At 37.0% G+C, this 26,702-nt stretch overlaps 2 protein-coding genes and 1 long non-coding RNA gene across 4 annotated transcripts in view; all 3 read right to left on the bottom strand.

The window, feature by feature from the left end:
- Nucleotides 1–26,702, bottom strand: part of LOC146399544 (uncharacterized) — a 345,027-nt gene that overhangs the window by 303,866 nt on the left and 14,459 nt on the right. The gene's annotated exons all lie outside the window — the stretch shown is intronic.
- BMI1 (BMI1 proto-oncogene, polycomb ring finger) overlaps nucleotides 1–26,702 on the bottom strand; it is a 39,354-nt gene that overhangs the window by 11,044 nt on the left and 1,608 nt on the right. The window lies entirely within an intron of this gene.
- COMMD3 (COMM domain containing 3) lies at nucleotides 256–4,215 on the bottom strand. 2 transcript variants are annotated; one of them, XR_014818017.1, is made up of 8 exons: nucleotides 4,044–4,215; nucleotides 2,587–2,698; nucleotides 2,405–2,468; nucleotides 2,219–2,299; nucleotides 1,858–1,918; nucleotides 1,712–1,768; nucleotides 1,559–1,618; nucleotides 256–630 (listed from the first exon to the last, which is right to left on the bottom strand). XR_014818017.1 is itself a non-coding variant. In XM_005668159.4 (8 exons), exons 1-8 carry the CDS (start codon nucleotides 4,180–4,182, stop codon nucleotides 571–573), a joined length of 588 nt encoding a protein of 195 aa, XP_005668216.1. In that variant the 5' UTR covers nucleotides 4,183–4,215; the 3' UTR covers nucleotides 256–570. The 2 variants fall into 2 exon arrangements, 1 of the variants encoding a protein (XP_005668216.1); XM_005668159.4 differs by having other exon boundaries at nucleotides 2,265–2,299.

The following is a 26,702-nucleotide window of genomic DNA, read 5'->3' on the forward strand; positions in this document are numbered from 1 at the left end:
GTGCGAGGGTCGGGCTTCGGGCGAACCCTCGGGCGCAGGTAACGGGATCGGCCGGCTCCCGCCGCGGGGCGACCGCGCCTGCTCCCCACGTCCCGAAGCTGGGGTCTTGAAGCAAAGCCGCCCCCGGAGATCGCATCCTTTCCCACTGTGTTTAACTTAGATCCTGAGAAAAGGCGATCGTTAAAAGTTAACGCCAGTCGTGTCTATGTCCTCAGAGTAATAATTAACAAACTCAAATCCAAACTCTCACCACTCTTTTTGTGGGAACAACTTATTTATTCAAAATGTAATACTGTCTGCTTCCTCTTGTAAGACTTGAAAAAATCAAGTGGGATCAATGTACGAATAATACTAAAGACGATTCATATACTTAGGCAGAATGTCCCTCTCAACCCTTTCACACATGTAAAAAAAAAAGTAGTGTCAAAATTGTTGAGTGACAGAAATCAAAAAGAAAAAATTTATTCTCTTGAAAAGGAATACATCCAGCTCGCACAAATGGTGGTTCGGCGGATGGCAAGGCGTTCCTGGTCTTTCTCTAGACCCGGGCAGATCTTTAACTTCCCCAAGTTACAACTGAGTTGCTCTTTCCAGGCTTTTCGAAGCATCTTTAAGTTTTCCTACTAAGTCCTGAAAGAGGTATATGATGGCACGTTTTTAGCATAAACACAAGAAAGAAGTATGCAAGTTTGAGAAAGATGCAAGGAAAAAGTCGGGAGGTACTTTGTAAACAAATTTAAAACTGATAAAGATTTTAAATCTTTGACAAACCACTATCAAAAGAAGGTTTTCCTCTAAAAATATCTTATCTTCAAATGGGCTACTTGCCCTCAGATGTGAAATACGGTTTCTAACTGAATCCTCTGAACAGGCAAGGCGTATCAAAATTAAATTTCTCAAGTTGTCTAACAAAGATTATGCTGTATTCACATCTGAAAGTTTAAAGTTTGATTAATGGTTACATTAAAAGAACTCTGCAGGAGATCTCTTTTGAAAAATTCAATTTCATCAAAATTTCAAGTAATGACCATCATTTTTTAAGTGGTAAGAAATAAATTCGTTGTCATGTCTATTAATCAATGTAATTTTGAATCTCTCCAGTCTTAAATTGACAATATAGTTTTAGGATTTTTGTATACCTGCTGCTTTATAAAAAATCATTTTAAAAGCACTGTTTAAAAATCCTGTTTTTGAATGTTTAATTCAATTTCTGAAAGCAAGAAACACATTTTTCAAAGCCAAGTTCTTCATTTTGCTTTGTCCTGTTGGCTCAAACACATTACTAATGGAAAGAATTGACACTCAACACTATACAAGTTTATTTTAATTGGAGGGAATAGCAAAAGCAGACCAATTCTGTTAGTAACATCTTAATCTCAAAAGTGAAGCCCACAATAAAATATTGCTTTTGAAGCCCCCATCCATTAAATCCTTAACCAACCTTCATTATCTACTGACAGATGGTTAATTTTCTTTTGAACTTGCCATAGGCATAATTTTCAGTTTAAAAAAAATCTATAAAAAGATAGAGGTATATGCATAGATCCTAATACTGTACCTGTAATTGTTCCATGTTGCAACTAAAATTAATCTCTGGGTGGGATGGGAAATCAGTGTTCTAGGAAAGAAAAAAAATGCTTTTTATTTAAATCAAGGCAATTTTAAATTTCATTACACATTTAATTTTTAGATAGGGCTGACATATAGATACCTCTACATTTAAGGTCACCAAATATGCAGGTCTGTACATCTTATGAAGCTGACTGGTCTAAAACAACACAACACATACATTTCAGTCTTTATTTTTTTTTTTAAAGTACCCTAAATTCCCCTAGAGAACAGTTTGTTAAACTTTACCTTTATCTGATATTCCAAACGCCAAGAAACATCAGTTATATGAGGGAGAGATCTGCCTATACTGAAAGATACAATGATAATTTTATACATAATAGCTACAGAAAAACTTTCAGTATTTATCAACAATGGTGTCTGTCCCCCCCCCCCCACAATTTTAATCCATTCTGAACTTAAAACATTGTTAAACTTTATTTTCAAGTTCTGAGTAGTAAAAAAGCATTTAAAAATTATCTCAATAAACTTTATCTTTCATAACATTAGATTAACTTCAATTGTTTCACTTGCCCTTTGGCCCCTTTTCTTTTGGTCTAGCTCCCAGTTTTGTCCTGTTTTGTTTCACACCAGCACTCTCCATTCATACCTGCAAGTGAAAAGTGGCTCAGCTTGACACCTTATACAGTACCTACCTTCCCAGTAGGATTTCTAGGGAATTTCTATTATTCTGGGAGGAAAAAAAAAAGAAGAAGAAGAAAAACACATCTTTGCAAACTGAATAGAAGAAAAACAGTAACTGTTAATTTTTAAAAATTTAAGTAAGTGACCTGACCTGATATTCTGTGCAAAACAATTCTATTCTCTCTCTATCAAATTTACAGTCTTCTAGGTAAGTGCTGAAGGAAAAAAAAACAAAAAACAAAAAAACAAAGTTTAATTTCTATTTTAAAAACTGAATCTGGAATCATAAAGGTACTATTTGAAAAGAAATGGATATTTAAATAAATCCTGTACCTTAGAGTTGATTTGTCAGCTCTTTGCTTTCCAGCCTCCAGTATGTAAGTTGCAGCTGCGGCATGACAATGTTTTAAAACCACTGGGTCGATACATTTCAAGTCTGGGTGATCTAAAATACATTAATTGGCAGTGATGCCTGTGATAACAAATTCTTTGTAGTCCTGTTTCTAAAAAGATATTTTTATTTGGGTAAAGAACCCCCTTTTAACAAGATAACAAGAAGAATTCAACTGTAAGGACTGCCAATTATAAGTAAATGAGAGGAGCAACATGGTCAATGGCAAAATAATAAAGAGCACACGTCAATAATTATGCTGTTACCTGGTCTCGATTACCTTCTCTTTATTTTGCCTTAACACTTTTGTGTGTGGGGGTGTGTGTGTTTAAATATAGTCCTAGTGTAAAATAACTTTGCAGTGATCATTGTAACGCTGGATGGAGTCAATTCAGAGGAAAATAAGATGAATATTTTTACATGGTGTAAATTTAAGAAGGAATAAACTTTCCTTCTAAAGATTGATTAATTTTAGGGTAACTGGCTCCATGGACTAATTAATACATGGGGGTTGGGGAGAGGGAACTAGTGCAGAATATAAAATACAATTTTCAAAATATTTTCAGGTTTCGACAGTCATCTTTTTTTTTTTTTTTTTGAGATTAACCCAGGTGGTGGTTACTATTTTCGTCTAAAGGACTTCCACTTTCATACTTTTTGCACACGTGTTTAGCTCGTGAAACTAAAGAAAAAAACAAAAATTTGAATTGAGATATTTATATTTAAGAAAATCATCTAAAAGTGATCTGTCTTAAAACATGCCTCCATCCATACTGACACCGCACTCCGCAATCACTGACCGGACCACTTACAAAAGACTCTTGATAACTGGTGCGGAACAAAACCTTATGCACCACAGTTTAAGGTTCTAGACGTGGAACCTGTGCAAAACATATTGAACTAGTGTTGGAGTGATCAGAAGAACTTGAGGTAGTCTCTAAGCTGGAAAATGTCAACACTATTTGACCTGGTAATTACTCTGGAAGCAGACCTTTAAAACCTTTGCCAGCCTAGCACTTAAAGCTTGAATTGCAGAGAAGCTGCCCCGATGAAGTCCAAGTGTCAAACAGCCTTTGCCCCAGACCTGGCGGAAAACCTCAGACATTTTAGGCCACAAACAAGACTTGAACACGGGTTTACAAAGGAACAAAGAGCCTGCGAAGGGAAATCAGGCCAGGAACGTGTAGTTGGCTGTGTGCAGGTGCCAACTGGGGACAGAACAATGCTCGGGGTCCGCCGTGGGTTCTGGCAGAGCCACATCCCCACACTCCGTCCGGAGCGAAGGGCGAAGCCCGGAGACTTCCTCTTCCCGGGGCTTTCCCCTTCTCGCTCGGTCTCGCTCCTCTTCTCCGAGCGCCCCTCCACCCAGGCCGATCCAGCGCAGAGCCAAGCGGCTTACCTAACACGGCCTCGTCCGCCTGGGCGTCCAGCAGGCTCTGGAAAGCCGCCCGGAGGAGAAGCGTGAAGGCGTTGGAGTCGAAGGAGCCGGGATCTGCCAGCATCTGGAAGCCTTTCTGCACATACTCCGAGAGCTCCATTGTGAGCGCGCCGTGACCTTCGACACGCGCACCACGTGACGCGCGCCGCGCGCTCAGCTGATGCGGCCGCGCGCGCACGCGGCTGGGGCGGCGGCGCGGACTGCGGGCCTTCGCGCCCGGGGCCTCCCCTCTGGTCTCCCCGCCCGCGCCCCGACCCGCGCCCCCGGCCTCCTGCCAGCCGCCGCCGCCGCCGCCGCCGCTTCCGTCCAGCCCTTCCTTCTGCGCCCGCCGCGGGAGCTCCCGCGCCTCAGCAGGAGGGGCGGCCCGGGCGCTTTGTGGACGCGCTCGGCTCTTTCTCCCCTCGCGGCGCTCACCTAGAACTGTCACCGGCTCCTGCGGGGCCAACGGGAGCGCTCGCGAAAGACCCCCATCGGGAGGTGGAGACGGTGTCGGGATCCCGGCCCCCACCTCCCCCCCGAGGACTACGCCTTCCGCGCTCCTCGCCCAGCTCCAGACACTGCGCGAGCTCCAGTCTAAGGCAACTGGTTGGGTTTTTGGTTTGGAGATTTTTTTAGAAAAACTCAACAGCACAGCCCGTTTGTGAGTGAGACTGTAGAAGTCTAATTATAATTCTTACTTGTTTTTCCTTTTTCCTTGTCATTTCTGGATTACAGCAATTGGTTCCTTCCTGTGTGGGGGGGTGTCTACACAAATATCCGTATATATAGTGCGCGCGTGTACTTCGGCAATTGAGGGTTTAATACCTTAACGCACGAACATATTGGACAGGATTATGAAAATTATAAGATATCGGTGCAGATAAACACCTTTCAAAAGCAAACTGATACACATTTTGAGCTACTGTACTCACAACATCCATAGGTCCTGTTTTAACTAGTCAAGCAATCTTCATTTATTTATAACAGATAAATAACTTAGTGAAGTATAGTTAGGAATGGCAAAATCTTTATTAGAAGTGAATTACTGTTTCTGATACCCGTAACATTAAAGGGTCAAATATTGTATAAAGTTTAACTTCCTCTTTATATTTCCACAAAGTTAGAGAACAAGAATGATTCTTAAAAAAAAAAAAAAAAAAAAAAAAAAAAAAAGGCAACAACCGCGAAGCAAAGTAGAGTATGCATTTTTTGATCAAAATAATTTAAAAAGTCAAAATGAAGGTTTTTTCTCCGGTGGAGGGGAGGGATAAGGAACGAGAAAGATGTTTGTCCTCAGGAGGCATTATTTGAAACAGACCCAATATGAAACACTTTTTGAGGCATAATTTAGGTGCTTATTTGTTAAAAAAAAAAGTTTCTGTTGAAAGCAGTCAACATTTAACCTTGCACCAATGCATAAAGAGCACCTGATTTCACAACAACAGGACGCAAATGGAATAATTTAGCATCAGTAAAGATTGAGTAACTACTCAGTTCTCCTTTGAAGGCTTTGAAAGGCATGTGAATTAGCTCTCCACTTCGGTGAGCATATAGGAGCAGTGAAGGATTTAAAAGTCTCCCTAGAGTCTTTATGAAACAAACACCTATTAATCATGTTCATCTCTTCTTCCCATCTCTTTTTTTTTTTCTTCTAAACTACTTGTTTCTCATCAGTAGTAAAAAGTCAGTTGAAAAATGTCCAGATATCTGATTTGCATAAGGGATATTTTATAGGGCAGAGTTGTGTAAAAGTTAAACAATAACAACACCCAAGCTCATTATGTTTGTTACACATGTATTTTATGACCTTACCTAACATCGATTGCTAATGGTCTAGTAGAATTTGAGTTGATAACTGTAATCAGAGTCAATTTAGAGTCAAAAAAGAAAGTCATGCTTAAGCATAGCTTCTTAAATGTTATCTTAAAAGAGGAAAGTAAATACAAATAAACGTGGGTTTGTGGGCATAAAAGTTAGGAAATTCATGAGGAATTTTTCTAAAATAGCTGTCAAGTTATCCTCCTGCACATAGGCAAGTCCTTTCTCATACAAATCACTTGTCCTCTTCTGCCTAAATATATTTATGTCTTAGGCCCAAGGGATGGGCACATTTCCAGCTCATACAAAAATTTTAACCATATTGTTTTCTGATACTAGAAAAACTGAATTGTGCTCCTGAAGCTAATTTATGTCAACTCCCTTTGAAGGAGGCACAGAATTAAGTATTTGTTTAAATGTAGATAGTACATGTGTATCTTTGACAAGTATGCCATTAAGATACATTGAAGCATAATCATTAAAAGGTGTGATTACACAGATAGAGACTCTGGCAGCAACAAAATCAATGTATTCTGTATTATTAGAAAAACTATGGAGGAACACATTTTGAAAGTGTGTAAAAAAAAACCTTAAAATTTTTGCTTTGATCCCTGAAACCAGTATTGGAACTTTCACTAGATGTTTAAAAACTCTGCAGCCTTAAAGCCAATAGACTAGATTTGCCCTGAAAGAACCTTTTGAAATAACAGTTATGTGCAGCTGAATATAATAAAATAGATGTTGAAAGATCTTCATGTTTATAATGTATTTTTCCTTTTAATATGAAAATATTAAGATAGATAATGCTGATAAACTTGTCTTTTTATTTTTGAGGATCTACAAATTATTCAAAGAATTGGAAAGTATCATTTTAAACAATGTTTTAGTGTGTTTTAAAATACACTGTATCCTTTGAGCTGGTTACTTTTTTAAAAAATTAGAAACCAGTTTAATATTGACCTCTGCACTGTGAATACAATTTAAATGGGCTGGGGCATTTACAGATTTATGTGGTCAGCTTTTCCCAAAGGCCTGCCTCATTGGTACATTTGTTAGTTGCTAACAAACAAACAAAAAAATTCTAGTACTTATTTTTTAGATTGTATAAGTACTTTTGCTTTTGTGCAGAGAAAGCTGAAGGAAAGTTTTCCTTTAGATTGAAGAGTTCCTTGAACATGCATTGGGAGAAAGGGGGAAAAAATACAGTTAAATGCCCATGCATCCAGAAGTTTTTACTGGTATACGTATTGTGTTCTAGTGGGGTTCTATTTTATCCCTGCTCATGGAATACATGCTCGTTTTCCAGAGAGAAGTTTAAAACCCTTAAATATTACCTATACATAAGAAACCATCTTCTCTCTGTCCTCTCATATGGATTCTTTGATGGGTTAGGATCTTAAAGCCTTGAGATAAATATTAATGAAAATAGAATGTATCATTTTAAAGCTATTTTAACCACAGATGGACAGTTGGGAGCTTAACTGAGTTACATATGGCATTTGAAAGTATAGGTCAAAATTATTTCTGTGAATTTATTCTCTTATTAAATATCTTAGTAAGGCATAGATTGGGGCTTGGAATTTAAATGGTCAAGTTTTTACACATTTATGACCACAGAGTTTGGTGAATTCAAACTGAATCTTACATGTTGTCAAAAGACCACATTGAACATTCAGAGGGGATAACAGAGTTTTAATTTTCAAATTAAGCATTTGGTCTAATCCCTAATAATTTATAAATGGTCATTGCTACAATAATTAATATAGGCAAATACATCCTTTTCCCTTCCTTACGTCATAAATTCTATCTTGTATGTGAGGATTTTTAGATAAAACTTACATTCATTTCAATGGAGTTAGTGTCTTAGTATGTGAGGAAAAGTGAAATGCAAGTCACATTAAAGAGCTTGGAGCAATAGGATTGAAAATCAATGATACAATGTTCTCTAAAATACAAAATTCATGCTTATGGTTTTGCACAAGTGTTTTGAATTTTTCCCCCAAAACTTTGATTCAAAACATTTAGACTAATTAGTACAATGCCTATTTAAGTAATAGTTTCAACATTAAGTACCATTTTAAAAATTTCATTTTTCAGACAGTTGCATCAAGGAAATGCCAAATATAAAAATTCAACATGATGTAACAATAAACAAAATTAAATATTTCAAATCTAAATGGTCAGGTTAAATTTTCACACTACTAAGAAGCTGAGTTTCTTAAAAAGGTAAATTTCAAAGCATTTCCTTTGAAATTAAGAAAGTATAATTTTGTTCAACTTTGCAAATAGGAAATTCTATATTCAAAATATTGTTTAAAAAAGAATATTCTTGAATTTCTGAAGTGAGATTTGGGGGTTGACTTTGTTAGCTACTTGAATTAGAATGAGAAAACTTTGTAACATTAAAGGAATGTACATAAGAATCAAATGATATTTTTTAATATCAAATCTTTGTATCTAACCAGTCTATGGGTTTAAAAGGATTTTCTGCATATTGGAAAAGTCATGTCTGCCCTTTAGGGTTTCCTTTAGGAAGTTTGATCCTTTATTTTGAAGCCAAGCAACTAAATAAGGAAAATAATCATAGTCCACAATACATTTAATGAGAAAAGAGCAGGTTGAATTATGTATCTTGGAATTTCTCAACATAGAGAAAGAAAAACTAATTATTTACCTTTACATTCAGTAAGTGATTGAAGTGATTACAATGTATTTGCCTTTTGTATGGATTACAGAAAGCAAGTTCACTTCTTAAGTCACATAACTTATATTTACTTTTCCAGTGATGTAATATGAAAATTAGGAGCTGGCCAATCATCCAATAAATTCTGTCAAGTAGACAATTTAGATAATAAACACAGTTTCCCCTTCAACAGCAGACTGGTTTTATTCTTTACATTAATTGTAAAGATCACCACTTTGATTTGGTATTAGCCAGAATGACCCATGGCTTAGTTAGAAGATAATGACAGTGACGCATGGACACGTTGAAATAAGTTTACTTTGATGAATGTATCTCATTAATCCTTCCATATACATATGGACTATCCTTTAAATTGTTAGTCTATTTTTAAAGAAAGAGAGATTGAATATTTTTTAAAAGAAAGAAGGAAGGAAGAAAGGAAGAAAGAGAGTGAGGAAAAGTTTTATCTTTGAGGAAAGAAATAGCACAGAAAGCTATTTACAGAAAGCTATGTTACTCTCTAACATAGTCCATTACAGCAAGATTCTCTTAGCCACACTGAGTTCAACTAAGCCTCACATTCATGCTCAAAATGGACCAGAAGATCATCTGCTCTGTCCAGAACCTAACCAGTTTTAAGATGGCTTATATTTAGACTACAACAATAAAAAATATCTAACAGATTTCTTTCCTTTTTGGTTCTGGTTTTGCAATCTCTGTTCTAACACTGTATTTTCTCATACCTCAGAAATTGAAGTTTTGACCAGGTCCATGAATTTTAGCCAAAAAAAAAAAAAAAAAAAAAAAAGGAAAAATGGGCCTACTCAATGGAATATTGTTGTCTAAAGCCAACCATTTTTAAAAGTCTGTATTTTGAGAGCATGCTTTTTACATATTAAGTTTGAAGTTTAACTAATGTACAAATATTCATATTTACTTTGTTTAAAGAAGTATCATTTTAAAAAGAAAAAAGGAACAGAAGAAAAATGAAAAGAGATATTTTATAGACTAAGCTCAGGTAACAGAAACTGTACTTGCTTATAAAATGAAAAATTTGACCATCATTTAACAATTGCATTATTTCAGAACAGAAGTTTTTTGTGTAATATAAAAATGTGTGATTTGAATTAAATACAGTGCAAACACTAAAGAAATGATACAAAATGTGGTTTTAAGTCTTTTAAAGTAACATATTTAAACGAAAATTAATATATTAAGAAAGACTACTTTGCAAAGAAAGGCTTAGGTGAAAGTGCTTTAATATTTTGAAGTATATATGATTTTTTTAATTTTTACTTTTTTTAGTGCTGCACCTGCAGCATATGGAAGTTCTCAGGCCAGGGGTTGAATCAGAGCTGCAGCTGCCAACCTATGCCACAGCCACAGCCACAGCCATGCCAGATTTGAGCTGCATCTGCAACCTACACTACAGTTCACGGCAGAGCCGGATCCTCACCCCACTGAGTGAGGCCAGGGATCAAACCCACATCCTCATGGATACTAGTTGGATCCTTAACACAATGAGCCACAACAGGAATACCTATATGATATTTTAAATAATATTGGTTAAGAATTGAACATTTTAATTATGATTGTTTTGAATGTTATTTTCAAGAGAATGTGTACTTTATAACCCTTGTCAAAATAAAACATAGACTTGAAACAATTTTATGAGAAGTTCAGGCTAAAAGTACTTTTAAAAAATCCTTAGAATAATTGTGTTGGGTTTTCTCACTTATTTTTTCCATATACAGAACTATTCAGAAAATACTTTAATTAAAGTATAATTGACTTAAAATATCATATTAGTTTCAGGTGTACAATGATGATTCAATAATTTTATACATTACAAAATGATCACCACAATAAATCTAGTTACCATCTGTCACATATACAAAGTTATTACAATTTTATGACTATATTCCCTATGCTATATTTATTTTATAACTGGAAATTTATTTTATAACTGGAAGTTTGTGCCTCTTAATCTCTCTCACCTATTTCACTCATCCCCCTACAATCCCCTCCCCTCTGGTAAGAAAATACTTTAAATAGTTTATACATAACTGATTTTTACACCATGGTAAATGCACAGAAAGTAATTTTATAGACTGTTGTGAAAACAAGTGCCTATGAAATAGATGAAATTTTCCACTTTTTCTCCTTAAGCATTTGATTATTTTTATTACAGTTAAAACATAACCACAGTTGTTCTAACTCTTTCATGTGTTATTTTCAAAATTACATTTCTTTGTGTAAGCATTCTAATCTGTATTTTACGGAAGGGAATGGGGAGCAAGATTTATAAAATCACTTTAATGTCATAAAATACCACAAAAATAATGACTGGCAAAAGGGTGAAAGGAAGAATTGCTTAATACAGTCAATTTAGGCCATGTTATTAGAAATTTGGACTTGAGTTACTAGTATCAGGGTAATTACTCAACTTTCTTTTTATTTTGTGCTAAAGTAAATAGCCTGGATTATTTGGAGCAACAGTATTCTAAATCAAAATTAATCAGATAACTGGTAACTTTTATTTGACTTGCAGTGCTCTATAAATTATAGACCAAGAAATGAGAGATTTGGTAAAGAATAATAATGTAGATGGAAACATATGGGCAAATGAGGCCTAGAGAAACGCTGAAGTTCCATATGCTTTCCTTAAAATTTGAAGGTGATGGAAGATTTTTAATGAGGCACAACTACAATATATAGGTGAGTCATGGACAGAGGTTTAAAAAAACTTGTTTTTGCTAATGTAGTAATTGAATTAAAATATTTGAGTTGAAATGAACATTGTTTTAGAAGACCAATGGTTTCAATAAAGAGATGTCTAATTTTCTTTTATAAATTTCTATGGACAATATGCACACTGCAAAGGACTCTCAACAGTGTATACTGGAAATATTGATTTTACATTTGCCAATTATAATAGAAGGAAAATATTCTATAATATATGGTGTTGTTTTTAAGGTTGCCTTAAATTATTTTTGGAACAAAATGGACATTAATGGAAATCTAAAATGCAGAGGCTTGTGAGATAGTTTAACCAATGATTAATGTTTTTAGAAACTTAAAAGCATTTTCAATCTAACACTTTTTAATTAAATTTTATTTTACTTTTATTCTGTTTCTAAAAATTGCTATGATCAATATTTGTCTGTTTGTAGAGACTATGACATTCCATGATGACTAATGTTTGAGTCATAATGATAGTCTGTTATATTAAAATCAAGAATGACTATAGGAAAATAGTCATTTTGCAAGCAAACATCCTGTCAAGTAATGGCCAGGGTAGCAGGGAGCATATGTATGTCATAAAGTAATAGACTTAAACCTTTTGCTCAAGGTTTAGCTAAGCCTTAAGTATCTGTCCCTTGACATAGATGGCATAATGACAATCTAATTGCGTTTGTCTTCAGTTTTTAGCTCCCCTTTATTAAAGTTTAAGAAAATATTGTAAAGACAAAAAAGCCTTTACATTAAAATGTTACAAGTATCTCCAGCACAGCTTTATATTTTGCAAAAATTTAAATGATCCTTTGATCACTCAAGGTAAGTAAAGAGTAGATAATATACTTTGTATATTGGCATAATATTGCACCATTCTTTAAATGAAAATGGTTGTTACTCTTCTACTTTTCCTTTAAGATATCTGAGTAATTATATAAATAATATTTTGGAAATGTAAGAGTATAAATGGCAAATTTAAGGATTAGAGTTTATCTCTAGTTTCAAGAGAAATGTCAATTTTTTGAATAACGTGATTACGATAACACGATTTATTGAAAAGGAAAATAAAAAATCTATTGTGGAGTACTTATCCAGAGATGTATTCTGGATAAATAGGGAAATTTTCATAATTCTTCTTTAAAAGTTTATTTTTATCTTAATTGTAAGGATCACTATAGAGTTATATATATAAATAAGTTACAATGCCTTGTTTAAGTATACTGAAGCTCATGAAATTTAAATCTTTATGGCTGTTATTTCTTTACTTTTTTACTTTGCTGTCCTTAAAAAGAGTCCCTTTATTAGACAAGAACCTGGTACATAACAGTTAAGAATTTTTATTGAATGAATGAAGGCAGTATAGAGCATGGAGTCAGAGGAAATTGGCTCAAATCCCTATCCCACCTGCTTCTAGTTCTATGACCTTGGACTTATTTTCCCTAAGTCTCATTTTTCTCAAATGTATAATGGAAGTAATAATGGCATCTCTTTCACATGGCTCTTGAAAAGCTTTCAGAGCCTAAGTATGTGCAAAGCATTCAGAGCCCAGCCTTAGCATGTGTTCCGTGCATGAAGTTATAACCAAATAGTGTAATTCTGTAATTTTAAATTTTGTTTTCACTGGCATAGATTTTTTCCATTCAGATTTACAGCTGTTGTGCACATGATATAACCATCTGAGGACCCCAAGCACATAAGCCCCTACTTAGAAAATTAAATGAAAACCTTCTGGGCTGCCTAGCCCTTCTTTGCAGTGAATCTAACAGAGTTCTTTTAATAGCAACAGTTGTAAGATACCCTCGAAGACTCTGATGACAGTAATTATCTTCCCTGGCATCTCTTGCCCCTTCAGAAATCTCAGAGTCCAGGCCAGGGTCCATTATGGTCAGCCAATCTGTAAACACCTCCTTCCTAATAAGGCCCAGTGGGCCATTCCTCCTCTTGCCACTGGTTCTTATTCTAGTTTTTCTTTTCTCTTTTATCTTCTTTGCTTTTTTTTTGGAGGGGGGGCACAGTTGAAGCATATGTAAGTTCCCAGGCTAGGGGTCAAATCCAAGCTGTAGCCGCTGGCCTATACTATAGCTCACGGCAATGCTGAGTCCCTAACCCACTGAGCGAGGCCAGGGATGGAACCTGCATCCTCATGGATACTAATTGGATTTGTTTCTGCTGTGCTACAATGAGAAATCCTTATTCTAATTTTTCTTGAGCATTCCCTTGGGTTAGCAGCTCATTAGAAAGTGTCTGGGAGCAAAATCAAGAGGTCATCACCTTTTCCTCTGTTTATTTGTTTATTTTTATCTTAACCATCGGGGCCACTATAAAGTTATATAAATACGTTACAATGGCTTCTTAAAGCTCCTGGAATCTAAACCTTTATAATCATTACAGCAACTGTCAGGGAGTTGCTGTCTCATGTTCTAGTTAAAGTGATCTATAACTTGTGGACCTTTTGGCTTTGCTTAGAACATCTTTGCATAAGCCACAGGCTTCATAATACATTGAGATTAAGTAAACTTAAAAGAGTAGGACAAAAGAACCCTCACCTACCATGGAATGGAAGGCACATCATTTGGAATGTGGAGCTTTATACTCTACAACTCCAAAGCGTTTAACAAATCAATGAGTCTTGGCAGACGTATGTAGTCATGCAGTCGCACCACACTGAAGATAGAGAGCATTGCCATCCCAGCAATTTCCCATCTTCCCCTTTGCGGTCATTATGGTTGCCCCACTGCTGATCCCAGGCAGCCATTGATTTATCTTTGTCTCACTATAGTTTTGTCTTTTCTGGGATGTCTCACAAATAGAATCATTCACTTCGCAGTTTTTGTGTCTGGCTTCTCTTACCAAGTATATTTTGGGATTCATGTACGTTGATGTATATGTGTCAGTAGTTCATTTCCTTCTTATTGTCAAATAGTATTTCTTTATATGGATATATCACAGTTTGTTTATTCACTCAACAGTTGATGGGCATTTAGATTGGTTCTAGTTTTTGAGATTATGAATAAAGTCGCTACAAGGATTTGTGTGCTTATTTTATGTAGACATATGCTGTTATTTCTCTTGAAATAAAATCCTATATCAAGGTATGGGATTGCTGGGTTATATAATATGTTTAACTTTATAAGAAGCTTCCAAACTCTTTTCCATAGTAGCTCTATCATATTGCATTTTCACCAGTATTGTATGGGAGTCACAGTTACTTCACATCTTCTTCATGTGTGGTATTGTCTGTTATTTTAGACATTTTAACAGGTGTGTAGTGGTATGTCATTGTGGTTTTAATTTGCATTTCCCTAATGACTAATGCTGTTGAGCATCATTTCATGTGCCTATTTGCCATCCATATATCTTTATTGATGAAGTGTGAATTCAAATCTTTTGCCCCCCTCCCCTCCACTTATTTTTTTGCCTCTCCCACAGCATGCAGAAGTTCCTGGTCCAGGGCCTGAACCCAAGCTGCAACAGTGACAATGCCAAATCCTTAACTATGAGGCTACCAGGGAATTCCTTGTCCATTTTAAAATAGACTTTTTCTTATTATTGAGTTGTTTATATGTTCTGGATACATGTCCTTTATCAGATATGTTTTTGCAAATATTTCTGTGGATATTTTGTGGATTGCTTTTTCACTTTCTTAAAAGTGTCTTTCAAAGAGCAGAAGATTTAATTTTTTTTTTTTTTTTGTCTTTGTTGTTGTTGTTGTCGTTGCTATTTCTTGGGCTGCTCCCACGGCATATGGAGGTTCCCAGGCTAGGGGTCAAATCGGAGCTGTAGCCACCGGCCTACGCCAGAGCCACAGCAACGCGTGATCCGAGCCGAGTCTGCAACCTACACCACAGCTCACGGCAACGCCAGATCGTTAACCCACTGAGCAAGGCCAGGGACCGAACCCGCAACCTCATGGTTCCTAGTCGGATTCGTTAACCACTGCGCCATGACGGGAACTCCTAATTTTTGATTAAATCCAATTTTTTTTCTTTTATGTATTGTGCTTTTGGTGTTTTAACAAATCATTCCTTAACCAAGGTCACAAAGATTTTCACCTAGATGCTCATCCAGAAGTTTTATAGTTTTAGATTTTACATTTATGAGTTTGTGATCCATTTTGAGTCAATGTTTATATATTGTGTGAGATATGAATTAATGGGGTTTTCTTGCTTATGGATATTTAGTTATTTTGTCCCATTTGTTGAAAACCTATCCTACTTTTGCCCTTCCACTCTTGTCAGAATTCAATTGGCTACATATCTGTGGGTCTATTTCTGTATTTTCTGACACACTTATCTATGTGTCTATGCTTTTGCCAATACCAATGCAGTCTTGATTACTCTACCTTTATGTAAGTCTTAAAATCAGGTAAAGTGAGTCTTTCAACTTCATTTTTTTTCCAGAATTGTTTTGACAATTCTATTTTGTTTGCTTTCTCCACATAAATTTTAGAATCTGATTGTTGATCTCTACAGAAAGGACTACTGGAATTTTGGTTGGCATCACATCAAACCTATCGATTGATTTAAAGGAGAAATGACAATATCGAGTTTTCCAATATCGAGTTGACAGTATATCTCTACTTTTATATGTGTCTCCTTTGATTTCTATCTTCAGTGCTTCATAGTTGAGCATGCAGATTTTGTACATATTTTGCTAGATTAATACCTAAACATTTTATGCTTTTTGGTGCTATTTTAAATGATACCTTTTAAAATCCCATTTTCTAGCCATCCATTTTGAGTATATAAAAATACAATTGGCTTGGAGTTCCCATCGTGATGCAGCAGAAATGAATCTGACTAGGAACCATGAGGTTGAGGGTTCAATCCCTGGCCTCGCTCAGTGGGTTAAGGATCTGCTCAGACCCTGCATTGCTGTGGTTATGGCATAGGCCGTCAGTTGTATCTCTGATTCAACCCCTAGCCTGGGAACCTCCATATGCCACAAGTGCAGCCCTAAAAAGCAAAAAACAAAAAAAAAACAAACAGAAAAAAAACCCCCAAAAAACACAACTGGTTTTGTATGTTGGCCTTATATCCTTTGGCCTTTCTAGACTCACTTATTAGTACTAGTAGCTTTTTATAGATTCCACTTGGGAATTTTTTCTGCGTAGACAATCATGTCTTCTGTAAATACAGATAATTTTATTTCTTCCTTCCCAATCTGTATGTCTTTGATTTATTTGCATATTTTATTGCACTGGCTAGGACTTCCGGCATGATGCTGAATAGGAGCGGTAAAAGTGGACATCCTTACCTTGTTCCTCATCTTTAGGGATAGACTTTGGTCTTTCATCATTAACTTACTTGTAAATTTCTCACAGATGTATTTTCTTAGGTTGAGGAGCATAAGAACATCCCTTATAAGCCGAGTTTTCTGAGAGTTTTTTTTTTTTTAAATCATGAATAGATACTGAATTTTTTTCAAAGCCTTTTTCTATATCTATTGAGATGACCATACAATCATTCTTCTCTAGTTTTTTATTTTATTTATTTTTTATTTTTTTATTTTATTTTTTATGGCTACCCTCATGTCATGCAGAAGTTCCCAGGCCAGGACTGAACCTACACCACACCAAATCCTTACCTGCTAGGCCACCAGGAACTCCTTCTCTAGTCTTAATATGGTAAAGTACATGGATTAATTTTAAATTTTGAAATGAACTCCCATTTGTGGGGTAAAGCCTACTTGGTCTTGATGTATTATCCCTTCTAAATATTGCTGAGTATGATTTGCTGATATTTTGTTGAGAATTTTTTATGTATGTTCATGAGACATATTGGTCTTTAGTCTTCTTTTTGGTATCAGGGTAATGCTGACCTTGCTCCCCTTTTATTTTCTGGAACAGTTTGGGTAGAATTAGTTTTTTTTTCCATAAAAATTTAGTAGAACTTAACCAGGGAAACCATCTGGGCCTGCAGTTTTCCTTGTTTTCAGGTCTTTAGCTATAAATTTGTTTTTTAAGGGGATATAATACTATTCAGGTTATCTATTTTTTTCTTGAGAGAATTGTCACTTGTCTTTTCATTTTCTTAACATTGTCCTTCAAAGAGCCAAAGCTTTTATGCTACTTATAGTGCTTCAAACAATAGGCAGTAGCAAACAGTTGTAAGTTCTTGAGTGAAATAGCAGTGTTTTGGGAAGATGAGCATTCAGACATGATCAAAGAAGGAGACTCTAGTTAAGGACACTAGCAGATGAGAGTTGGGGCAGAGGAGGTGGCAGTGAAAATGAGGAGGAAAGGAGCACTTGGAGGTCACTTTAAAGAAGGAATTGATAGAATTTAGTCATATCTGCAAGTAGGTAGAGATGGAGAAGGGCACTCCAAAATGAACCCAAGATTCTATCTGAAGAGGTGAGTAGTGCAGATGGGTGTGACTCAGTGGAAAGCATAACCATTTTAGAGGTCAAGGTCATGCTTCCTCTTGGAGTACACTGAGTGCGAAGTGAGTTGCTGTGGGAATTGACAGCAAAAATAGTATGAGAAGGAATGATTGTAGAAGGGATTCTTGGATTACTGAGGTCAGTGTGTCCCAGAAGGTATAGAGAATCCGAGAGGGTTGCCATATAAAATATAGGATGCTCAGTTGAAGTTAGAATTTCTAATGAATAAGGAATGTTTTTCTTGGTATAAAAAGTTTGTCCCAAATGTTGCATTGGACATACTTATATTAAAAATTACTCATTGTTTATCAGAAATTCAAATTTAACTGAGCATCCTATATTTTTATTGCTAAATCTGACAACCAGAGGATATAAGAACCTTGGCACCTTGGTGGGCATTGGTCCCAAGGGCCTCAAAAAAAAGAGCACATCGAGAGAGGATCACAATTCTACCCAATATTCTATGATAATCTATGGGGAGAAGTATCTGAAAGAGAATGGATGTGTGTACACATTTAACTGAATCAGTTTGTTGTGCTGCATAAGCTATCATAACATTGTAAACCAACTATACTTCAATAAAACTTTAAAAACAAAAGAAAAAAAAAGAGAAGATCACACTTATTTTGAAGGGATCTAAAAATTCCAATCAGGAATTGGTATAGTTTGAGAACCAGGCTGTTGGTGACTAAATCATATATTAATATATCTAAATCATATGCCTATTTTCAAGTTTGAGGCTATTAAATAAAACATTAACTGCATAAGAGTTTTGCTCTCAATAAAATTAAAAATCATTTATATCCAAAGGAAAATGACATGAAATATTAAAATATATTTCAAGAAAATTAAGTGTAATCTCTTTTATTTTTTTTTTATTTTTTATTTTTTTTGTCTTTTTGCCATTTCTTGGGCCGCTCTCGCGGCATATGGAGGTTCCCAGGCTAGGGGTCTAATCGGAGCTGTAGCCACTGGCCTACGCCAGAGCCACAGCAATGCGGGATCCGAGCCGCGTCTGCAACCTACACCACAGGTCACGGCAACGCCGGATCTTTAACCCACTGAGCAAGGGCAGGGATCGAACCCGCAACCTCATGGTTCCTAGTCGGATTCGTTAACCACTGCGCCACCACGGGAACTCCTGTAATCTCTTTTAAAAATAGCAAATCATCATGGTAATGTCATCAAAAGAGGATAATATGAAAAATAGAGGGGAAATATTATAAAACTGGCATTCAAGGCCTTAAAAGAATCTGTTTCATGGGCTAAATAGCAGACTGTATTCAGGGAACTATGAATGAAGCCTTAGAATGGTCCATCGCCTGACACCTCTCCCAGGTGAGTGCTATTATTTCCTTTTCACAAATGAGGAAAGTGAGGCTAAGAGGGTTTTACCTGCAGTAACACAGTATGGTGGCTTGATACTGTGTCACTTTACTAGGCTGGAATCATGTTGCCCCAAATTTCTTGACTTGTACGCTTGCTCTCTACAGCTGGCTACAGGAGAAATCTGGGCAAGATTTGCAATGTTGGGGTGAGGCGGCATTCCCCTCGAGCAGGCTGTTGCTAATGTCCTTGTTGGCTCATCTTCCTGGCTTGAGGCCTCAGCTTCCGAAGCTCCTGCCAAATCACCTCCTTCAGGTGCTCTCGATCCTGGCCCAGATGAGAAGCAGCGAGAGAGGGTATAAAGCCAACACACTGTTACTGCAGGCAGGTGTGCTTACCTCCCAAGGCTTGGCATCCGGCTTTTTTACCCATAGCCTGTCCTGCTGCTCTACCGGCAGGTGACTTCGGGGCCACCAGCAGAGGAGTCAGCCTTCCAGAGAGCCTCTTATAGGCTCCCAATCACATCACCAGGTTAGTGACTTTATCTGATTCTCCAACTACCCCCTCCCTCACAAATCTTTACTATCAAACCTTCTCCCAAAGTTGTGTGGTGTTTAATCGCTAAAATGAACCCCTTATTCCATATCACTCCTGGTGGTTCTGCTTTCCTGATTGAACTATTAACTGGTACATCCAGCAAGCAAATTGCTTAGTAGCTTCTTAAGCTCAGGTCTGTCTGGTTCCTTCCTCTCACACTGAAAAAAACAATTACAATTTTTATTTGGATGACACTCATTACCGAGATTGGCTTATTGTTACAAATGATATAATTGCTCAGTTGTTACCTTGCTGAAATTAGGCTTCATGGTGATTTTAATCCCTTTTTTGTTTCCTCACATATTTCATATTGAATTATAGCCATTGTATATATGTCATCTCTAGTAAATGATAGTAAATTACAAAGTTCTTCAAGGACCACACAAAACTTTCTCTTTATTCTTCAACAGCTGCTGCCAAAGTATTTTGCAAATAGTAGGTACTCAATAAATGTTTGTGACTTTTAAGAGAGTAGTTAAATTCCTCAAAAATATGCATAATAGTCCCACATCAAAATATAAACTTACAGCTGGGGACACTAGGTGTATATTACAATATGTGGAAGAAATGTTGCCACTAAATTGTATACAAAGATGAACAATTTTATAATAGGAATTGAACTGCTGTCCAAAGATTGGAATGTTCTTGTTACAAGCTGAGGCTAAGCTTCAGAATGAAAGGCAAGAAAATCTTGCCCTCCCTTGAACATCATAGGCTCATTGTGGAGATTTTTGTTACATGCTAAGGAAAAGATACTGTCCTGTTACAGATAGTGTATTCATCAGTTTTCTTAGTCTCTAGAAATATACTCTGGTTTCTTTAGGAAAAATATTTTAGAGGATAAGAGATTGCTTTCATAATTTCTGGGAAGATCAGAGAATAAGGCTTTTGGGGAGTTAAACTAGTCCCCTAGGGGGAAGGAAACATGTTCTTTTAATTTCTCTGCTATTTATAAGTAATGGTTATAGACATGACACACTATTAATTTGTATATTAACATTTTTCCATCACTTAAACTCTAGACAATCAACAAAATAATCAAGCCCTGATTTTTGGTCTTTGCCAATTTCCATGGTGTAAATATTGCCATAATGGCTGATATCCAGGCTCTCAGTGTGATGTCACTGAACATTGAATCAAGAAGAAATATACAATACAGATGCAATAGATGTAAATAAGCTTGTGCATCATTCACAGTAAAACATAGTAAAATAATTAGGAAATGAGTTTTGAACTTACTATCTTTGTATTGATTATAATTTATTTTGATGTAAGTTTATATAATTTAATATTTAGTATTACATTTAATGACTGGCTCCAAAATTCTTGAAAATTTAACAATCACATTTTACAAGCTGGTGCAGCTGTCTCAGGCACACTCAGCCAGGAAGCAGTGTCCCAAATCGCCGACAGCACTGATCCACGGTAAATAGCACCGCACACAGAATAGCTGATGGCATGCAAGATAACTGGGTACAGATCCTATCACTAGTTGGGCACAGGAGGGTACTGGTAAAACTAGTGCTCCTTGTTGCTTTGGGAAACTGCTGTAATTGGCATCTGTCACCAGAGTACCATGACCCTGTGTTTTTGTGTTGCTGGTTCCCAAGACTTTGAACTGGTAGGTGGATCGGATTGACAGCTCTCAGATGCAAGGAATCTGAGAAAAAAAAAGTCTTCACAGTTTCAGCTTGATAGGTGGCATGCTCTGCCTCATAAAGTGAGAAGTTCTACAATTACAAAGAGTTCAGATATTGGGTGGCAGAAAAGGATAACAAGAGTCTGCCAGTTCTAAATTTCATTACTTTGGGTGTCTAATATCAACATACACTGTTCTTCCCATACTTAAACTTCCAGAAATGTAAGGAAGGGAGGGAGGAGGGAGAGACAGAGGAAGAATCACAGGAAAGAAATGATTCTAACATGAAGAGTAAGCCCCAGGACCATGGTGTTTTCTTCCTTTCCCAAAGGAGTCAACCCAACGTCCCACTAGTAACTGCATCCAGTTCCAAATCAGGATCTCAAAATGGGGCACATTCCCCTTCCAGTTTCACCACCATCCCGTCTTGATATTCTGTGACCTATGGACTAAGTTGTAAGATTAATCACTAAATTACTTCAGAGCCTGTACAAAATAGTGGGGAAAAGAGATCTAGGGAGAAAATGGAATTTAGTTCAAATGTATATGTATATACCTGACTTTAGGAAAGAAGAAAATGGTCCTTGTTTATATCATGAATCACCAGGCCACAGTAGAGGTTATGATGTTTTTCTGCTACTACATGTTCCATATTCACTTTGCTTTCGATTGGTTGAGATTCTTAATCCAAAGGGATGACTCAAAACTATCATTCCTGAAAGATCTTAGCCCTTAACAGTCTTGCATATATGGGGTCTCTTAATAGAATTTTCACCACTGCCAACTTATGAAGTGATCTGATGTATCCTTAAGAATCAGTGCATACTCTTCCTTTATGCCTTATCTAGTGGCAACCTTATTTTCCCATAGTAGTCAGGAATACTCACTCTAGAAGACAATGTAATACTTTATTGAACTGTTACTCATTGGCACAGGACGCCTGAACTGGCCATGTGACACTCTTAGCTTATAATTCAGGGGAACCAGTAGGTTTACCTCTGATGGAAACATTCTTCTCTTGGATACAAATACCTCTGTGCCAGAGTCCAGTTTCACAGGGGTAGGAAGCGACCATTTTTCAGATGAGTCCTTAGGGGTAATAGTGAAATGTTTCACTCTTTCTTCCACTCCTTGGTTCCCAGATCCACCTATTCTAGCTGTGGGAGAACCAGCTGCTAGTTAAGAACCTTTGTTCCATCTCTTAAGAAAGTACACCAGCCTCTCAAGAACATGTATCATTATTTCACCATTCCAAAAGGCCAGCTACTTCTGAGCGATGTATACATGGCAAGTGAATGCCATGGGTGTCAGCTCACTGTCTGTCTTGTCTTATAAAGGTTTGCCAATATGCTGTTTTTCAAACATCTGTCGGCTTCACTGACTATACAGGTGACTTAATGGGGATATGAAAAGAATCGTATCCCTGTAGCTGTCAGGTAGATTGTGATGACCTTTATCTCTGTGACCCCTCAGGGGTGGGGTGTTGCCTTTTGGTAACTTGTTGGTATAGAGGGACCCACAGGGAATGCTCCACGGGATATGCATGTGGCCCTTTCTGTGACAAGGAAGTCATTCAGTTTTTCAGTTCACCTATTCCTTTATGCTCTTAGCAACAGAGGAAATAAATACAGAATGGGTTCAGGGTCCTACAGGACCTGTGTGAGAGAAACACAGATCAAAACTTTCTTATTTTGGAGTTCCCGTTGTAGTACAGTGGAGACAAATCCAACTAGGAACCGTGAGGTTGTGGGTTCGGTCCCTGGCCTTGCTCAGTGGGTTAAGGATCCAGAGTTGCCATGAGCTATCGTGTAGGTCGCAGATGCAGCTCAGATCCTGCGTTGCTGTGGCTGTGGTGTAGGCCGGCAGCTGTAGCTCTGGTTTGACCCCTAGCCTGGGAACCTCCATATGCCGTGGGTGTGGCCCTAAAAAGCAAACAAACAAACAACTTTGTTTTTATTTATTTTATTTATTTGATAGCTACATCATAGGTGTTGATTCTGTGCAAGGCTTTCTAACTACATGGGGCACAGCAGTATTTCAGCAAAGATTAAAGGAAGCAAAAGAACCATCTCTTTCTATCCTGGAAACCACAGTTTCATTCAGGAATTAGAGTTAGTTCTGAGCTAGTTTCCAATAATCCCTGAAACATCTAGTTATTTACTTTTGCAGTATATTCGTCCCCTGATCAGTGACGTGGAGGTACTTTTGGGAAAGTCCAGGAGGAAGATTGACAGTACATAAGTGCATTGTTGAGGCAAGTTTTTCCTTCATGGGTCCCCATTCCCCTTTGACACAGGCACTCTGGGTCCTTGAACTGACTCAGATACAGGAGTCAGAAAGGTGGCTCTGAATCCCCACTGATGAAGCTCAGAGCAAATCTCTGTCCACCAGACTCAGAAGCTTTTGGTTATTTAGATCAAGGAGGCCCTTAATGGGCTGACCATTTATTTTGGTTCTAGGGACTAAACACTGAAATAGCCATTAACAAAGATCCTCAGAGGCTTCACTCTCTTGACAGCTCCCATTCTGCTGCCATACACAGCTTGCCCTGGTCATACTCCCCTGTGAGTTCACTGGACAATGAAATTAGAAACCCATTTCAGCCAACACATCCCCGGCTCCATCGAACAGCCAGTGCAAGGCTCATTCTCTTGTTCTGCACTGTTGGTGCTCCCCTCAACGAGCATCCCCAGACCCTCCAAGGGGACACAGTCAGGAGCTGGGAGAGCAGCCTCTGCATGAAGAATCCACTCCCAACATTTTAATCTCCCTGCTATTTGGGTTGTTTCCTTGACATTATATCAAGGAATTTCTGGTATCTCAACTTTATTTAGTTGGGTTTGAGTCAACCAGTTGGGCAAATCATTAGACCTACTCCCAGCCACTGGCATTAGGACACTCAGTAAATTCAGTCTGACCTAAAATTCTTAGTCTTAACACTCTAAGAATCTATTCCCAAAGTTTACCGATACAAATCAGCTCAATCCTACAATTCTTTTGATATATACCCCTAGGCAGCACTGCAGAAGCACCAACAGATTCATTTATGTCTATCTTTAAGACTCCATTCACACCACGGCTCTTCTGTTATAACACTGCACGTGCAGACATGTTGCAAGCAATTAAATGACAGGGGTATATCATTTTATTTCTATTTTTTATTTATAGTGGTTAAGAGCACTGGCTTTGGAATTGGAAAGAACTGGGTTCTAATTCTAGATCAGAAACATAAGACTGGGTCACTTCGCTGTACAGCAGAAATTGACAGATCATTGTAAATCAACTATAATGGAAAAAAAATAAAATCTGAAAAAAATAAACATCAGGACAAGGAAAAGTTACTAAGAAAAGAGAAATATACTTGTATAATCTTGGGCAAATTATTCAACCTCTTTAAGCCTCAGTTTCTTCATCTGTAAAAATGGGGTTAATAATATTTACCTCATTTTTGGGTGATGTTGTCATGGGAATTAAATACAATCTCGAAAGTACTCAGTGGCACATATTAAGAACTCAGTAAACCTTGAGCTTCTCTTTCTTCAGTGAACCTCATGAGAAGTTGGAAGGCACCCAGTTGCATCAGGAAGACATTTACAAATGATCATGAGATGCCTCAGCAGGTGTCTAATCTCACCCATTATAAAACTGTCATGATTAAAAAAGCACACAGACTGCATCAAATCTATGGAGAGGCTCAGTGTGGAATTCAGAGTTCCACTAGACTGCTCCTTAAGTGTAAATACCATGTCTTGTTTATCACTGTATCTCCATATACTACCACACCTCTCAGAGGGTCTGGCCAAAATCAGAAACCGAACAAATATTCATTGAATAAACAATGTCTCTTCTGATCTTATTCCCAAATTCTAGATGTATCCTTTATTTTTTTCAACTTCCAAAGCCCTATGCCACAGCACATTCCCAATCAAAATCCCAGGAGGCTTTTTCCTTTTGCTTTGTAGAAACTGAGAAGCTGGTCCTAAAATTAATATAGAAATGCAAAGGACAAGCAATACCCAAAGCAATCTTGGATAAGTTTAGAGGACTTTCACTGTCAGATACCAGGACATATAAAGCTGTAGTAATTAGGACAATGTGGTATACTTACATAGATAAACCACCATATAGAACAGAATAAAGAATCCAGAAAAAGACCCATACATATATGGTTACTTAGGAGCAAGGCGACACTGCAGGCCAGTGGGGGAAGGATTGCTGCTGGAGTTCACTGGACAATGAAATTAGGAGCCCACTTCAGCCAACACATCCCCAGCTCCATCGAACAGCTGGTGCAAAGCTCATTTCACTAAAAAAATCTTAACCTTTGCCTCACACTTTGCACAAAAATCAGTTCCAGATAGAGTGCATGTTAAAGGTGAAATGGCAGAGCTGCTAGAAGAAAGCACAGAAGAAATACAATATTGGATGAGGTAAAGACAGCTTAACCACAAAACAAATAGGGCTAACCACAAAAGAAAAAAATGGCAAATAGGGTTATGTTACAATTAAGAATTTTGTTCGTCAAAAGACACTCTTAAGAGAACAAAAGGGCAAACTATAGAGTGAGAGAAGCTATCACAATACACATATTGACAAAGGACTCATCCAGGATACATAAAAACTCTTACAAATCAAGAAAAGAACAGATTACCAATAGGAAAATGAACGAAAAATTGAATAAACTTTCACAAAGATGATGTAAAAATGGCCAATGAAGCTTTGAAAAGATGTTCAACTGCTTTAGACAATTTAGACAATGTAAGGAAATGCAAATTAAAACCACAGTGGTTCTACTAAACATTTAAAGAAGAAATAATGCCAATTATTTTCAAACTCTTTTGAAAAATCGAAGAGGAAACTGTTACTAACTCATACAATAAGCACGTATTACTCTGATAACTAAAGCCAAATGAAGATACTGCAAAGAAAAGAAAACTACAGACCAATATTCCTTATAAATATAGATTCAAAAAATCCTCAACAAAATACTAGCAAATCAAATCCAACAGCATATTAAAAGGATATACAGTATGACAATGCAGGAAATATCCCAGGAATGAAAGAGTGGTTCAGTATAAGAAAATGAATCAACAAGACATACCACATTAATAGGATGAAGGTAAAACACTACATGATCATCTAAATTGATACAGAAAATGCATTTGACAAAAATCTAAAACATTTTCATGGTTAACCCCCCCCCCCCAAAAAAAAACACTCGAAAAACTAGGAATAGAGGACATTTACTAAACATGATACAGGGCATTTGTGAAGAACCCATTGCTAACATCGTATTCAATGATGAAAGACTAAAAATATTCCTTCTAAGATCAGTAACAAGACAAGGATGCCTGTTTTAACCACTATTCAACAAGGTGCTAGAAGTTCTAGCCAGACCAATTAGGCAAGAAAAAGAAATAAAAATCATCCAAATAGGAAAGGAAGAAGTAAATCTCTC

This window comes from Sus scrofa, chromosome 10 (genome assembly GCF_054392235.1).
Source record: "Sus scrofa isolate SSC_HxYL_T2T_F1_AM1 chromosome 10, Sscrofa_HxYL_maternal_Yorkshire_Landrace_v2.0, whole genome shotgun sequence".
Classification (NCBI taxonomy): Eukaryota; Metazoa; Chordata; class Mammalia; order Artiodactyla; family Suidae; genus Sus; species Sus scrofa.

Bases quoted from the DNA above. Each gene is read 5' to 3' on its own strand.
- COMMD3 (XM_005668159.4), bottom strand. From the start codon at position 4,182: ATGGAGCTCTCGGAGTATGTGCAGAAAGGCTTCCAGATGCTGGCAGAT. The intron at 2,300-2,404 runs GTCAGGTCACTT...TTTTCCTCCCAG, and splicing joins TGTTTTGCACAGAATATCAG to AATAATAGAAATTCCCTAGA. The intron at 1,919-2,264 runs GTAGGTACTGTA...TGTATCTTTCAG, and splicing joins CTAGAAATCCTACTGGGAAG to TATAGGCAGATCTCTCCCTC.